At 47.0% G+C, this 17825-nt stretch overlaps 1 protein-coding gene across 4 annotated transcripts in view; it reads right to left on the bottom strand.

Annotated features, from left to right (window-relative positions):
• The window catches only part of GNPAT (glyceronephosphate O-acyltransferase), a 654210-nt gene that overhangs the window by 26873 nt on the left and 609512 nt on the right, over window positions 1–17825 (bottom strand). For all 4 annotated transcript variants that reach the window (XM_085612021.1, XM_085612024.1, XM_085612023.1 and 1 more), the window contains one exon: window positions 15243–15304. In XM_085612021.1, the coding sequence (XP_085468147.1) occupies window positions 15243–15304 (62 nt within the window). The remainder of the gene's footprint in view (window positions 1–15242; window positions 15305–17825) is intronic.

Below are 17825 nucleotides of genomic sequence, written 5' to 3'. Positions count from 1 at the left end.
TACAAATAACGAAGAATAGAGATATTCTGTCTAGTCTTTGCAAGTAGTGAAAAGATAGGTAGTGCTGACTTTTGTCCCCGTTGAAACCCGTCATGCCTATCTTCTCCCCACTGATTGGTAGTTGGTTCTGCCCGGACCGCTTATTAGAGGTGAACCATCCGGCTCCACTGGAGGGCACCCCTAATAAGGACATGTTCACTAAATATGGACTAGTCGCCGTAGCTTATACCAAGCTATGGCATAAATGTACAAAGAAGGACCCCGAGAGTCAGTGGCCACTGATGGGATCCTTCGACGACCATAAGATAGAAACGCTAGAAATAGCTCTGCGTAGCAATAAGACGACGCCTACTATGCTTGACAGTATCGGCATGTGGCGCAAAGAAGCAACGCAACGGAAAAAGAGGGAAGAAGTAAAAGCAGAAAAGGAATTACGAAAGGCAGCTCACCTTGCCGCTAGAAGGTTAGAAGAAGACAAAGGAGAGAAGGGAAACTAAACTAAGACAGGAGCCCGAAACCTCAGGCCAGTATGCTGTTAGGACCCCTTCTTTGCTCTACCCTGAGTTGTCCTCCAAGCAGCGAACGAATGATGAATTACTGTTAGGTCCCCCGATCATTTACATGCCCCCTCCATATGCACCCTCCCAGTCAGTAGTGCAACATCTACAACCCCCGAACACGAGCGAAAGCAGTACAGAGGCCTCGGTCCTCACGGCCTCCGCGCCGGCCGAGCCTCCTGTGCTGGACACAACGTCGGCTATAACGTTAGACGACCCAGAAATGAGAAAGAAAGAGTCCACCAGAATGAATCGGCTAGCGAAGGATGAACGAACAGGAATCGACAAGATAGTAAAGGCACTGGTAGGATCCTTTTTGACCTTACAAAAACTAAAATAACGCTAGGAGTTAGCCCTTTGTGGGACATATGAAACCAAGGGAAGGAGTCAAGCTCACGGTCGAGACGACCACGAGGTAGCCCGACTCCATTACTCTCGCTACCTAAACATGTCTGCCCTACTGCCCACCCCGCCCAATAAGCATGACAAAATCCCGCACAAACGGAAGCCTGCTGACACCCACCATCGACGTCACCAAACTAGGGCTAGATCGCGCACAATTGGGCTATGTTATTTTTCCGATTGCACAGTAACCTCCTTGTGCTCGTCATCAGATTGCAAATATGTACAAACACTCCAACGAAGTAGTATAGTTATAACATTTTAATAACTTATAGGATATAACAAACACACCAACAGGGTAAACAGGTTAAAACACGTTTTAAAACAACTATTTACATGACAGTCTGCTGCAACCTCCATCCCAAAGCCTTAACGTCCACGTGACACCGTCCTCGCCTCTCCTTCCTCGAAATTGCAACATTGGCCTGTTTTGGGCGGTTCTTTTAGTCGGCTTTGGGCTATAAAAGCCATGCAAAAATCCATTGACCTCAGTGGCGGACGACTGTGCGAATAGGCCGGAGGCTATACGAAGCGCCGAAGTTCTGGCAACCCCAAGGCGGAGCCCGCCACGCTGTGCGGGCCTTTCCGCTTTCTCTTCTTCTTTCTTTAATGAGGGCTGATGCCCTGGCGGGGGGAGGCGACGCAGACGGGCCTCCCCCACCTCCCCAGGTGGAGGCTCGCCAGGCACCCCAACCGTCTTTGACTCACCGGCCAGCTAAGCTGCACCCAACCGTCTTTGACTCACCGGCCAGCTAAGCTGCACCCAACCGTCTTTGACTCACCGGCCAGCTAAGCTGCACCCAACCGTCTTCGACTCGCCGGCCAGCTAAGCTGCACCCAACCATCTTTTTCATCGGTCTGCTGGATCGCACCCTGCCACGTCGAGTGGATCCTCCCATTCTTTTCTTCTTCCTTCAATAACGGAGGGGTGCCCTGGCCGGGGGAAGCGACGCGGACGGGCTTCCCCCGCCTCCCCAGGTGGAGGCTCGCCAGCAGACGAGGGCACCCCAACCGCATCTTTCACACGTCAGCCAGCTGAGTTGTGCCCTGCCACTTCATTCGCCGTTCGGCTGAGCCGGCGCCCCTGCACGCGGCCGCCAGGCAACCACCCAAGCAACGGGTTCACCAGGACTGCCGCTAGCACCCGACGTGAGGAGTGGGCCCCCGCAGCAAGGTAATCGGGGACCCACCCCGGTGGTGATACCATCCAAACTGCTGTCGTCGCTGCTACTGGAATCACCCCGGTAGCAGTACCATCCGAACTGCCGCTGTTACTGCTGCTGGCTCCTCTCCGGTGACTGTACCGAAGAGCTGCTGCTACTGCTGCCCTTGAACTCCGGCGGTCGACTCCTCCGGATCCAGGCCTAAAGCCCACCGTGAGACAATTCTGGACTCGAAAGCTTGTCTGCTTGGGCATGGGCCCCACCCTTGACAAGATGCTCCCCTCAGCCTTGCAGAATCGGCTGGAGTCATTTGACACTCGACTCCCGCGGACTTCCGGTAAGGACAAACCGCCGCCATTGCTCTTTGCCCCGGACGGCAGCCACCTTGCCTCCGCTTAGTGCAGTGAGAAAGACTGGTTCAAAGCGTTGGCGGAAGAACCCGCCTCCTGCCCCGCCCCAAGAACGAACCATGGCATTTCTACGGGGTCGCAGTGACGCCATGCTGACGCAAAATTGACGCTAACGAAAGTTCTCGAACTACTGAAAGGGATTCTGGTCCAACAGCAAATTCATGGAAAGACTTAGACTGTACTCTGGCCCGACTTCGCCCCAAGATGGCGCCGATGTAGGAGAGGCCTACACACCCTTGTGGCGTCCCAGTCACGTGACATTTGTGTTAAACAGATATATATATATATATATGCGATGCTTCCACACATGATGGTCGGGGAGGGGCGGCAAGGGAACCGATTTTATGCCGTAGTAGCGTTGCTCATGACACTCGACGCCTCCCCACACGTGGCCGGCCTGAACGATTGTAGGCCCGTATCTTGTATGCTGACATTGTTTTAAATAAAGGGTCTCTTGAAAGAATTACGGAATCAGTGCCATGACTAATCACATAGGTTGATAGAGATCTCTTCATTTGAATAAATGATTGTTACCCCCAAGCAATAGAAAACAGATAATGCAGTCCCCATTTGCCTGAATCTTTTTGATTAACGGAATTTGTACCCATCACACCTATCTTTTCCAAGAGTTGTTAAACCATGGTCAACCATAGCTCAGGGTATATGCCGAACGCAAGGTATGGTATCTTGCATCCTAATACACGACCGATTGAGAAATGCATATATGACAAGGGAACCCGAATTTAGGAAATGAAATAAATTAGAGCATCTTTGTCTCGGACAAAGAGAATAATAGGTCTGTGGTATCACCCATTCCTGCGACTAGCCTGGTACGTGGTAAGTAGAACTTTTTCGTGTCTGCGCGCGCTGGGGTATTTTGAATACTGCACCTCCCCTCCCCTCTTTTTCCCCTCTATAGGTCACAACGAAGTTCCGACTGGAGAGTGGAGTGGACATGGACCGCACCGAGTTCAATATCAGGGAAAACATAGACAAACGTTGTGAGATAGTGCGTAAAATTACAGACCACCATTGGGGACATGAAAAACTGTATGATATGATTGTGCGTGTGTACTACGACTACACGGCATGAATGTGTATGCATTTTATATTTGGGTCACTTGAAGAGAGCGTCACTGTATGATTGAAGCGCTCGTCCACCGATCAAAGGGAGGAGAATAAAGGGTCAGACACCCCCTAAGATAAACTACAAAATACTAAGGTACGCAGCATGCATAGGAATAGAGGACAGGAAAGGAGAGGTCCCCATGCTCAACGCAGCCCTGAGTCTCCGTCTTGATGCATGTACTGTCACACCCTGCCCGGCATTTGTGTTCACGTGATCACCGAATTTATGTCTTTTCCCCGCCTGTGTTTTCTTACATGGAACAAACCCATGCTACTCCATGTTGTGTGTGCACCAAGTGGCCTATTATCTTACCCATGTCTCTCTCTCTCTCGTCTTGTGTCGTATGTATGCCAAATAGCCTACTTGATGCACACGTCTCTCTCTCTCTCTCTCTCTCTCTCTCTCTCTCTCTCTCTCTCTCTCTCTCTCTCTCTCCCCCTCCCTCTCAAAAAGGGCTCTTCCTTGCTCTCTCTCTCTCTTTTTGAATAAATTAACGACACATACCTCTTCGGTAAGTGTATAATTGGCCTGAACACAGTGGTGTTCGAACAAATTGACAGAAACAAAAACGACCATACTTTACCACGTTACTACCTCTCCTTTTTGCAAACGTTAAGCCTAATCGGCTGAGAAGGAAAGGACAGGTAAGACGACTGATGTCTCCCAATCTGACCCTCAACACGGGGACTATATGTCAGTGGTTTTTGTTCTTAAAGGATACCATCTCCACCACCCAGAATTACCCCTGACCAATTAGCCCGAAATAGAATGTCTAAAGCACCCTGCTCTCCCAAAAATAACCCCAGCCCTATACTAGCCGTCTCAGAGTATTTCGAACGAAACGGCTGATGGCCCTATTTTCTAATAATCCATCGCCTAAACGGATACAGGGTTACCTATTGTCCCCAACAAAGATAATGCTTAGCTTATGTTCCTCCCCGAGAGGGATACTCGTGAACGCATGACAGTAGCACCTCGCACTTACTTTTTCATAAACTTAGTAGTCCTCGGAGGAAGATGTGTACTACCAAACCTTATGTTGAGGCGAATGAGCCTCCACCGGAGAAGCCGGTTCGAATTTTTAATAAACCAGAAAGTTGACAGGTGTCAGGCTTCCTGCAACGATTATAGGGCGCAGAAACCGACACCTAGAAGGCCAGACGATGGACAGGGACACCCACAGAACCCTGCACCACAGCAGTAATTAATAGATTAGTAACACGCACATTAACATCAGAATTAATAGACACCAATCATATAGTAACAGATAAGAGCATTTCCGCAACTACTCGGTGGTTGGGAGAGAGGATGAAGTATGTAAATGTCTTCCCTGCCAAAATCTCTAAGACTTTCGTTTCTTATAACCCATTCAAAGATAACCTGCAGCCATCGGAAGAGAGGGGTCGGACGTGACGCACAGCCTGGCTGCAGATCATAAAGCATCTATGACATCGACCAAGGGGGAAGCGACGAAGCAAAAAGGGCGTGAGACGAGACACCATTATCAGAACGATAAGCGCGAAGGGCTACATCGAGGCCCCTGCTCACTGACCAGCGTGCCTGAAGTCTCAACCCGTCGGGCCCGATTGATGGGCCCAGTGCTGAAAGATTCTGCTCTCCTTGGTCCGCATTTTTGATCCGATCCCACGCCACCCCCTTCTCTCTTCCTCTTTCATTTGGACTATGACTTTGACCTACTACCGAAGAACAAAAGGCAGGCACCCTGTCTCAAAGTACCTGTGGTGAACTGTGTTAAGGAACAGGACTGTGATCAGAGAACAGTGAGTGGTCACACCCTGCCACGTGAGAAATCGGATTTGAGCTGGACCTTAGCTCCACCGCCGGTGCTCAACAGTGCCAACGAAAGAAGAACAACAACAAGAGCTTACCAGTGATGGCTCTTTATAATAGGACACTGGAAAGAAGAACCTATGTTAAGTAGAAAATCCTCTCCCAACCACCTTTTTTAACTATCTTCCTATTGAGTTTTCATGATGCTGCATCAAACACTTCCGACTATACACTGGGACAGTATCCTATTCATACTCGAACACACTCGCCTGGGCCTGACCTGCGGCACAGCTAATGTAATTTTGAATGTACCTCCTCCTCGCCTACTTTATCAAACTGTATGAGACAATGTACAAAAGTGTCAGATTACTCCTGCCTGCCCTAAAGACTCTGTAACTTTAAGAAATGTATGACGAACATTGACGATACTGTAACTGAAAGGCTAACAAAGGTGAATATTGGCCAGACAAGCTGGCGAGATATGTTAAAAGGGAGGACTGTGGAAATTTAGCTTGCAAACTGAACATTATCTGCGCCATCTTGCCTCTCCCCAGCGCCACGCACAGCGAATGCACGGCCGCCATTTTAGGCACCCCACTCTCTCCCCACTCATTGTCAATCGCCAGCGCGGTCCCCTTGGCGCTGCGAGCATCCCCCGCGCGCTGGCCACCCCCGCTCTCTCATACATGGTCATGCCTCTCCTTTGATAACCCCCTTCCTCTGCGGCCCATTGTCTGAACTGGTCCCAGGCCATCACCTAGCCCTGCGGATGCAGTTTATTGCCCCTACTGTAAGGGAAATACCCCACATCAAAGGGATTACAGTAGATCAAAGCCCCTACCCCCTGAGACCCGACCGGTCACACACACCCCCGGGAATTGACGGAATACCCTGCTGCGCAATAGCCATCTCCTACTGTGGGTGGGGTGAGAACTTCTACTGTATCTATGTGTGGGATCGGATCTGAACCGGGGCTTCAGGGGATATTCCCCCATACATCAAGGGAATCTCAAGAATGTACTATGTGTAATAAAGCAATAAACCAGTGTATAAGAGACCAGGTCTCAGAGATGCAGTTAGAGCACCTCGTGACGATACCTTGCTGTCTGATCTGATGTGTTCTGCTCCGACGGAATAAAACTTTGTACCTGCCTTCCAGTCTCCGGCGCCTGCCTCTTTCATTGGTAAATTATCGAGTGGTATAAGAGGCGATTACCGCCGGGCAAATACTTGAAAGGTTATCGACTGAAACTGCCGCTACCATTTAACATTCTGAGGTTTCAAGGAACAGTTTAGTTTACTTTATGAGGCGCAGGAAGATATTTTCTAAGGACAGGGGGTCCTGTTGACCTAGACCAGGATTATGCACTTGTACATGTAGAAAGTGAGTTTTCTTGGAGATGCTTGTGGGATAGTTACATTGACCCTGTGGACTTCAGATGTCTTTTTCAGGGTGAGTTTCAACTGGATTGCCCGTTGTCAGATCTCCAGGTTGTGCAAGAAGAAAAGAGCATTGGTCGTGGGTATTTTTGTCTGGAGTAACCATTTGCCATGAGGGTTTCTGGGTCTTCTTTCACTGTGCTTTTAGCCTCTTTCTAGCATTTGTGGATACTGCAGTAACTGGGTACAATATGAAGAAGCTCTAGGGTCCAGTTCTTTATAAGAGGTGACAGAAGATTCTGCTGGTCATATTGAAAGCATCTAGTTTTCAAGGGTGCAGTTTGTAGATCATTAAGGAATTATTTTGGGTTCAGAGAATGGTATTGTAGACTAGAAGAGATTTTCTTATGGCTGGTTTGAGATACCATGCATTTCACTCGGAAGCGTGCCATTTTGCACCAGACCATTGGCAGAAGACTTTCTGCCTCTGCTTTTCGCAGGGTAATTTTGCTCTTTGTTCACGTTGTCGCTACTGTACATCTTGTGACTTGTCTCTCATTTAGTTTTTCCATTTCCCAGGCAATTTTTCTTAGGTCAGTGACTTACCTTACTTACAGTACTGATCCTTAAAATCCCACCAGGCAATTCTGGATGCTACTTGCTCCCACGCCTCTACATCATTTTGGTTGGATGAAACCAAGATTAATTAGTTACCTTGAAACTGACCTCCCAGCATCTTAAACCTCTCCGCACTCAATTATTTTCTTGTCGTAGAATGCCCTACTAAATTATCGAAGGTCAAAATACCATCCTGGCATGGAGGTTGAGGATGCACAGGTTCAGATGCAGGGCTCCGCCCTGCGACAGGAGATCCTCACAAACGAGCAGCCTGCTTAGAGAATAAACACTCATGCCATGGAATTTCAGGATATCATACTCTCCATGCCCAAGATGGAGTCACTAGGATGACTTGAGCCCAGACATTCATGAGCTTCTTCACAACTCAGACAGGAGAGGTATTAGCAGGAAGGTGTACAGGAGTCCAGAGTTCCACTCTAAACAGAATGCGTCTCCGAGCGACAGTCGCTTTGGGAACTCCAGGATACAGATGTGCTGACACTGCGTGTTCTTGGTGGTGGCGAGGAGGTTGATCCTAGGTGTTTCCCATTCATGGACATGACCCAGCGCCAAATTCTGGATGTAACTGCCATTCACAATCAGCAATGCTTTGGCGGCTGAGTTTGTCTGCCCTGGTATTCAAAGATCTCGCCAGGTGCTGCTTCACCTGGGGAATCCTCTGGAGTTCCAGCTATGTCCAAAGGCACGGAACCTCCTGGCACAGGGTCCACAACCCCATTCCTCCGGCTTGTTGCAGTACCACTTGTAGTGGTGGTGTCTGACCACATGAACCAGCCTTTCCTTGATGGAAGACAAGAACTCTTTCAATGCCAAACTGATGGCCTGCACCTTGAACAAGATGATGATATGGAGTGAGACTTCTGCCAGAGACCAGAGAATTCTTATCTCCACCTCTCCCAGTCACCACCCAAATACAGAAGCAATGCATCAGTCATCACTGTCTGTTTCGGGCGGGGTAGAAAAGAGGGGCCTGTCACTGATCTAATCATAGTTCTGCAGTGACTACTTCAGGTCTATTGCAGTCTCCCCCGAAATCTGGGCCTGAACGGAGAGATCCCCTGATGCTGTACCCACTGGGACTCCAGATCCTACTGCAGAACCCACATATGTCATCTGGCTTGCTTGACCAACAGGATGCAGAAGGCCAACAGTGACTGGGACCGCTGATCACCGAAGATTTGCTGCAACCACCGCCATCACTTTTGTGAACAGCCAAGATGAAAGTCTAGTATCTCAGCAGTCCTCCGCCTGACCATGAGAAATGATGCAATCGCTTTTGTGGCAGGTATCGGAGGCAAAACCAAGCCACTGTTTTGAGAAGTGTCCACTCCACAGGCACCCTAGAAATCTTCATTCCAATTGCCCTCATGTTAGGCCTGAGCAAATTCATCTCCAGCAGAATACACGCCATTATCTGAATCAGTACCAAAATGGTCAAGCAAAATCGATGATCTGCTGTGAGGCAAGGGCACTGTGCCCTTTATGGAAATGCCTAAATGGGGAGAGGTAAGTGGTGTCGAATATGGCCTCTGACCAGGTTAGTGCAGCGCCATTTCGGTATCAGACAGCAGTATGGGCTGGTCGTCATCTGGCATTGGCATTAGAGGATTTGTTTCTGCATAGCTTGTGGCACAGGACAGGGAACTGGTATGGAAGTCAGTATGGATCTGGGATGGATCCAGAGGACCCGACTGGCACTGATGGAGGTCCCACTTCGGGCAGTCCAAATGGGAGACTTCTCGGCCCCTTGGGGCCTACTGGCATGCCTGAGGTGGTCAGTGTCATGGCAACCACATGCAACATCGCAGATTAAACACCTGTATTACTTGAGAAGCCCAGGGGCCCAAAAAACTCAGGCTGGCTTGGGGTGGAGCATGAAAGGTCTCCAAATGGATAACTTCGGAAGCGGGTGTGAGACGCATGATAATGCCCTTTGAAGAGACTGAGAACAGAGGGACGTGCCGGATACCACTTTGACGTCCTTTGGTTCTTCTGGGACTTAACCTAAAACTTGGACCTCCACAACAACCTATCGCAGAAACGACTTTAAAAGGGGGGCAGATATCTTCCCCATGATTTCAACTGATACAGGGTCTTCCAGTGCTTGGCGATGAAGAGCTTTGCCTTGCGCTTCCGAATAGCCTTCAGGTGCATCAAAAATGCTGTCACTGCAAATCTTGCTGTAGTCTTCTTATGTCACAATTTAAAATATGTATAAAGCTCAACAATTACCTATTTAGGTTTGCGGACATTGACATAGCCTGAGAGTAGTTCACAGGAGCAAAGAAAAGTACCTTAACTCAAAAAATGCGGAGTCTTCAGGGCTTTCCTGAAATGTAACCACAGAGGGATCCTTCAAAGAGTGATGGACAGTTTATTCCAAAGTTTGGTAGCCATTAGTGAAAATTACTTACCATCGGAGCGAGACCGATTGATTCTCGGGATGGTAAGTAAAGAGGCCTTCGTGGATAGAAGGGAATATACAGGTACATAGTCCATACATTTCTTTCTCAAATAATGATAACCTACATGATGTACAACTTTTAAAACATGGCACAGAGATTTGAAGATTTTTTTGTTCCAGCTGAAGTCAGTGAAGAGTATTTAGAGCTTAAGAAGCAGTTGAGAACAAGGAGAAGACAGAGGGCCAATTGGGCCACTGCATTTTGGACCCTTGCAGCTTCTACATCAAACGAGTTGCCAGTCCTAATAAAAGAGGGTTGAAGTAATCCAGGTGGCTCAAGATAGTAGTTTGAAACACCACACGAAGGAAGGACTTAAAAGAAGGGGCAGAATTTTCCTCAAGAGGAAGAAACAGTTACGAGCAATGTGATTGATCTTCTTTTCTAAAGAAAGCTCCGGCTCTGGTTAAATGCCTAGATTTTCTACTACTGTAGCTGATCAGGGAAGGTGGACCAGGATGGGGGCTAAAAATCCAGCAGAATCTGGCTTTTTAGCTAGGAAAGTGAGAAATTCAGCGGAATCTGGCAAGGGGGGCGAGAATGATTTATCCAAAGCAGCAACGTTTTATTAAACTTATTGAAAGTTTACTTGTAGCAAAGATGACATCACAGACATACACTGATGAAGATTCAAAGGGGGCAGTAACCGACCAGTCAATGGTGATAATTAGTTGAGTATTATCTACATAATTCATGCAGAGGAGTCGTAAAGGTTTTACCAGTGGAGACAGAGGATGAATACAGATGTTCAAAAGCATCTGGCTTAAGGCTAACCCCTAAGGAATGAATTCAGCGATTCACAGTCGGATATGCACAGGGGTAAATACACAGCCTTACTCCTGGACCTCTGTTCGACCAGGCCCTCTTGGCAGGGTCACCCACAAACATTTTGTCTTCAACCCTCACATCTGCTGATTTGTTTGTTGACTTTAGGACTCTGTGCACTTGACGACTGCAAACATATTTGTGATCTCTCCCTAAAACATGGTAAAATTGCCTTACAACTGATTAGCATATTTTAATTTACTTGTAAGTCCCTTGTAAATGGTACATGTACCCAGGGCCTGTAAATTAAATGCTACTAGTGGGCCTGCAGCACTCATTGTACCACACACTAAAGTAGCACTTTAAAACAATCCTCAGGGCTGACAAAGTAACCCGTAGTGCAGTTTGTAACGTCCATTTTGACTTGCCAAAATAAACCTACTGCCAGGCCTAAAGCTCAATTTAAAACAAATATATGTCGCCCACTAAGGTGGCCCTTAACAGCTCCTACAGTAGGGAGCTTACTATTTAAAAAGTATGAGGTACGAGGGAAGGCTGACTAGGCGCCAAGAAAGCTCTGGCTTCTGGGAATATTACTATCACACAGAGAGTATTGAGGTCAAGATGGAGGGGCAAAAAGTGTAGACATTGGCATAGGGATGGCCAATGGATTAGGGGTCTGCCATCTCTGACAGAGGAGCACCCCAAGAGGGTGAGGCCACTTCCGACGAGGAAGTGCTGCCTGTGCTGCAAAGGAGATGGAGGACAGGAGATCTGCACCAGGCAGACCCCTACATGACACAGAACGTGTTTCCCTTGAAGTGGTGATGTTGCACCCATTGAAGTCCTAGCTTGTCATGCACCTGTTCAAACAGAGGGTACAGACCATGAACTGGTAGAAAGAAGACTGGAAATAGGGTGCCTAACACTCAATGCTGGTGGTTGTAACCTGGTCTCCACAATACGCGGTTACAAGAGATATATCGAGTGGGTAAAGACTGCTTTAGATGGAGTTCTTCCTTGCAAAGTCTATCTCTATGTGCTCCCAATCTAAAGTTAACCCTTCTTAGATGTAATAAGGTAACCCAGTGTTTAGTCAATGGGAGACAAAGGCCTTACAACAGTGAAAAATGGCTTTAGGAGTTTTTCACTGCCAGGACGTGTAAAACGTAATCACCCATGTCTTACTTTTTAAATACTAAGCATTCTGCCCTAGATCCAGAGATACAGACAGGAGTTAAATGCTAATTCAAAATCTTGACCGCAAAGGGCAACAAAGAAATCAGTAGCAAATTGGATAGTATGGAACAGTCGGCATTTGGTTTCTTTTTTAATAGAGGAACTTCAAAGCTTTTTTCCACTTCATTAGGGCACAGTAACTCAATAGGGAGCTGTTGAAGACCTCAAACAATGGAGGCGCAAGGTCTGTCATAGATGCATTCCAACAGTCAGGAGGTATAGGATCCAGATGGGAGCTAGAAGAATCTAGAACTAGCAGTGGACATGAATTGTTCTAATCTGAGATGCTCCAGATATTCCAAATGAGGAACAAGGTCCAATATATTGGCCTTGATCAATCCCTCATTGGCCTGAAACCCTGCATAACATATTTGGACTTCCAGAGTGTGCTCATAAAACGGCAAATTCTCAGTAAAATACGCTAGAGAATTGCAGATGACAGGAATCTTATCTTCAATGAAGTTCGATAATTTATACACCAGCTCCTGTGAGTTCTCGATTGAGACAGCAGCATATCTAGAAGTAAAACCACGTATTATTTGAGAGATATCTTTAGAAGAATAGTCAGAATTTTGTTTGGTAAAGAATTCAACCGCTGCTGAGACAATTTTTTTTAATATTCCTTCAATACCATTTTTAATGCCACGCACGCAGGCAGAGTAATCACTGTGCCTAGATTTTTTCCAGCTTTTTATAAGCCAGTCTTTGCTTCTCTTAGTGAAGTGCTATACTATGGGGCTGTAGGCGTAGCCCACTAGTATTATTGCAGGGGAAAACTCCATCTAAAGCAGTCTCTACCCACTCAATATATCGCTTATTACAGTTTACTGTTGAGACCAAGTTACAAATTATGTTAAAAGCCCTCAGTCCATGAACAAAGTACTCAATAGATAGTTTTGAGGATAGGCTTTTGCTTTGTGTGTTCAAAGGTAAACTGCCTCTATGAGAAGCTTCAGTCATGCTTAAAAGTAAAAGGGACTAGATAGTGGTCTGTCCACAACAATGGCACAATTTCCATATAATGTGTTGATCCTTGTGACCCAAAGATAAACCTCAGAATGAGTTGGACTCTGAACTCGCATATGGAGTTCAAAGGCGGGCATGGCGCTAATAAATCTATCTGCCAAAGGACATAAAGGGTGGTCTCCCAAGTACTGGAGTTCCTAACTACTATGAAGATTGCGTGCACCAGAGAAAGAGGAAGCACTAGGTCTAAAAAAGTGTTGATGAAAGAATCAACTAGACTGGTAGGCAATAGCACACAACACTAAAAAACACCAAGGCTGGAGATGAGATAGCAAACACCGAAGTGTCTGCATGAGGAAAACGCAGCCGTTCAAGTACACTAATCGAGTAGTTCGCATTGACAATTACTGCCAAGCCACCACCCCGTAGAAAGGAAGAGGCCGGTTAACCATAGTAAAATGTGTGGGACACATAGCCAATACATTACGACCGCTAGTGTCTGAATGCCGTGTTTCCTTAATGAACGGAAAGTCTAGTAGCCCTTGATCCAATAGTTCATACATTTTTATTGCATGATTGAGAGCTAAGTGGGCATTGATTAGTGTGCAATGAAGGCCATCTTTGGCCCATGGCTGTCCTTCTGAACCATCCCAGGTTTTAAATTTAGAGTGAAAATTAACACTGTTGATGCAAATCCTCTGTTCAGTTGACAAGGATGGTAGTACCTTAGAGCATCCCAGTGCCAAATTGGCCTCTCCTAAAAGTTTATCCAATGCTCTGCCCATAGTCATCCAATCTGTGTAGGTAACACAAGGGAAAGTAACACCTTAAAAATATATCCGGGTCAAGCCAATCAAGGCCTATATTAGATAGGTCTTCCTTTGAGTGTCTCACCTGGTGTCTAGTAGAGGTTTCTTGTGAAAAACATCTAGCATGGTTGGCGCAGTGCGCAGACAAGCTTACTATTGGAGCACCTTTGGCACATTAGCTGTGCATGGCCGTGTAATCCTATGCCCCTGAAATGGTCTTTAATACAAAGGTGTAAACTGAGTGAAGATAGTTTAGCACAGATTCAAAAAGTTGAGGCGCTTGAGCTAAAGGACTAAACTTGCATCAAAGAATCTGAAGACTGAAATGCACACATCCAGGATTTACAAATAGAAAAAATCAGAAAGCAAACAGAACCTTGTGACACCACAAAAAGACGGTTAGAAAAAAATAAATACAGATTTTGATCATTTGAAGAATTAGAAATGTTACAGGGACATTATTAGTAGCTTTTATTGGGGGCATTAATCTTGCAGGTCGGCATAACAAGATGTACGCATATGTAGTGGAATAAGAAGTAGATTAATGTGGTCAATTTAAAAAAAAGTATGTCCCAAATCTTTAATATGTCGCTATGCATGTTTTGGAGGTGGTAACAATTGAGCATTTCGGTGTATCAAAGACATTTGTTGTTATGCTTCGATCCTTTATTTGCTTGACTATGCTGATCGAACTGCGATGTGAATTTTCTGTAATATCTCTCAGTATTTTACTATATAACTTGATTTGTCTGCTATGTGGACTGTCAATGAACACTGATGTATCTATCAAATAAACCAATAAAGAATTGATTGAAAATGGCATTGTTGTTCTGACTCGAAATTCTCTGTGGCTTACTTCCACAAGAAAACATGGCAATATATAGAAAGTTTACCAAGCACAAAAAATCTTTTCTTTTCAAATGTAGCAAGAAAGAAGAGATCTTAGTTAAGGCACTAAAACAGTGGTTCCCAAACTTTTGACTTCTGGGGACCCCCAATTAATCATTACTGGAACCCGGGGACCCCAGGTGAATCATTATTCGAATCTGGGGACCCCCCACGAGTCATTACTGGAAGCCAGAAACCCCGGCCTAAGCAATGTTGATGATTTAAACCGCAAAACAATACACATAAATACAGAAAAAAAGCATTAATCAAACAAATACTCAAATGACACATTTTATTTAAATAGAAATACATAAATAAAAAAATCAAAATGTAATTTTAATAGAAGGGTTGGAGGTTTTCTAAATTCAATTGAGGCCACTTGTCATCCATACTATATTCAGTTTGATGCACTTGCACTGCTCCCACCAATCAATCCGAGAATACAAATTTCATTTTTAGCCTCAAGTTTCATATTCCTTCACATTTACAGTGGGTTTTCAAATGCCCAATTGTACATTTAGCATATATAGATATATATACACTCTTTATTAATCTGTGAACTTCGGGGACCCCAGTTTGGGAACCACTGCACTAAAAGAACAATTATCCAACAATCAAATGTACAGAGTGTAACTAACTTACCTAGACTATCTCTCGTTCTTCGTACGGCCTCTTTATTCACTGTGTAAATGTATCCCTTGTCCCTGTATAAAATGAACATGGTGAAACACGCCATTCCTGAACTTCTAATTCCTGAACATTATTTTAAAAAAAAAATAGCACATCAGATTTTGACCCTTATACAATGGGATTCAATAATGTATGGCTCATTGGGCCTAATAGATGAGACCCTACTAGGCTGGCACTGGTCTAGGGTTGCTTCTGGTCTCGTTCAGAGGGAGCGGCCTTGCACTCCAGTTGGATAAGTGGTGTAACAATAGCCTCTGTGGTGCAGAGGGGCCCTCGAGCTCCTGGGGGCCCCCTCCAGCACAGTTCACGGGAGGCAGGCCCATGGCCAGAGAGCTCCTGCTCAACCACATTCTCTTTCATGCATATACCCTGTTACTCACCTCAGAAACATCCACCTATATTTCCTTTACTTCGTGTTACAAATCAGTCTTAACTCAAATTATCTCTGATTTGAGCTCTTTAAGACTTGAATCATATAACCTTTTGTGATTGCATTGTCTTATCCTGTGGTGAAGCGGTCTGACCCAATAGCAGCATCCTTTACCATCACTCTGAGGTGGGGAGCGAGCCTGCCCCACAACCTATTTCATAATCGCTCCCTGTTCAAACCTATTTTTAATGTTACAATCTTTCCCTCCTCTTTTTCCCCATCAGGCTTACAAGGACTGGAGCCTCTTCCTTCAGACACCACTGGTTTTGTTTGGGGACATTAGGTGCTTCTCAACCAAACTGAAGGATCGTCATTTCACGTTACAGGCATTATGTATCATTCGTACATCAGTTAGAATCGGAAGAAAAGGACTAGGCAAATAGGATGGAGGTACTGTAAAGCAGTGTGTATACAAATAAGTAATAGCACAGAACCACCAACACTGTTTCATTACTAGGGAACAGTTGCAGTAGCATCTCTGCACATTTGTTAGGAGGGCCTTGCGGGCTCTACTGCACCTAAAATAGGTTGCCTGGCACACCCTTATTAACCAAAGTTCCTGAGATTTAACTGAGGCAGAAATTACTTTAACTTCCTGAAATAGATGGACACATACGTCAGAGCCCTACGGAAGTCACTAAGGTATCTGTTGGGGGTGTGGCCATGCAGACCAACATCGCGGTCACACTTTACCACTGCTCCACCGCTAACCCCTTTAAATGTTGCCTACCTGGGCCCGTAGCAGCCATCCATCGCCTCTTGATGTACTGAGTGGTCTGGACTGCAGCCCTTCCTTCTCCCTGCAGCCTCCCTAATGAATCCTGCCAACTGGTGGGGCCGTACGGCCTGAGGCAGGCCCTCACCGTTGAGAAGAGCGAGACATCACATAGCACGGTCTTCCCTGACTTCGCTCTACCCCGCACAGCCCAAGGAGGCTCCCATTGCCGGCATGTTTAGCAGCGACCACTGCCAGAAAGGACCCGGGATGAGCACCTAGTATGGAGGGGGGGGACGTAGTCTGCCGAAACATCCAGGACCACCACTACCGCAGCCGGATGCAGAGGCCAGCAAAGGACTCGCCGCCTGCTTGAAGTCTTCCATGAATACGGGGGAGTTTCCCGCTCACGGTCATATGCCCAGGTGTCGTACGCATGCCAGGCCGATGCGGCCATGTGGATCCTGGGGCCAGTAGGAGGCCTCGGTCCTACACTGCTATGAGGATTGGGGTGCCACGGCCCTCAGGCTCACCTGCACCACCTGTGGGGACCCCTCTGCGGAGGCTGGCGCGCCTGCTTGGGTCGTGTCTGGGAGGAAACTGCAGGAACCACCCGGCACCGAGGGGCCCAGTTACCTGCGTGACGTTTGGCGCTGGCACCGCCTAGACTACAACCTAGTACAGATGTGGACCCGAGCAGTAGAATACATGATGCGCGGCCACCTGCCTGCGCTCTCTACAAATGAAAGAGACCTCCCTGCTGGAGGCCTTGCGCCTGAGACCCGGGGCTTCACCCCGGCCTACAATAGCTTGCATTCTTAACTACCAGGACAGAGACGCCATTCTCAACGAGGCTCAGAATCACCCAGAGCTCCGGTGCGGGGACGCCAGAATCCTTCTTTTTCCGGACTCACCCCCTAGGTCCAGCAACGTAGGCACTCCTACATGGAAGTGAAACAAAAGCTGTGGGAAATAGGGCTTCAGTACTTCTTACTATTCCCCGCACTGCTCCGTGTCATCCACCTCAATAGGTCTAATTTCTTTGAGACTCCTAACTCCGCCTGGCAGTGGCTGACAGAAGATCGCCTGCTCCGTGGACCCCCCTCTACCTCCTCACAGTGCACCTGATAACTTGGAGTTATAGCCACTGCCAAAGGCATTTCGACGCCGCACCCGGTCACAGAAAGGCCCTGGTTGGTCGCTCAAGCTCACCAAGTCTCCCCGAGAGAGGTCGCAGTCACTATACAGACAGGCTCGGAACCCTGCCTCTGAGGCGGGAAACGGTGAGGGAGGCACTGATAACCAAATCACTGCACTCCCTAATCCGGCTACTCTCCACACGGACAGTGACTTGTCCCGCAGTCTCACCAATTGACCGAGGTCAACATCC

This window comes from Triturus cristatus, chromosome 6 (assembly GCF_964204655.1).
Source record: "Triturus cristatus chromosome 6, aTriCri1.1, whole genome shotgun sequence".
Classification (NCBI taxonomy): domain Eukaryota; kingdom Metazoa; phylum Chordata; class Amphibia; order Caudata; family Salamandridae; genus Triturus; species Triturus cristatus.
This window is presented reverse-complemented; position numbering and strand designations above follow the sequence as displayed.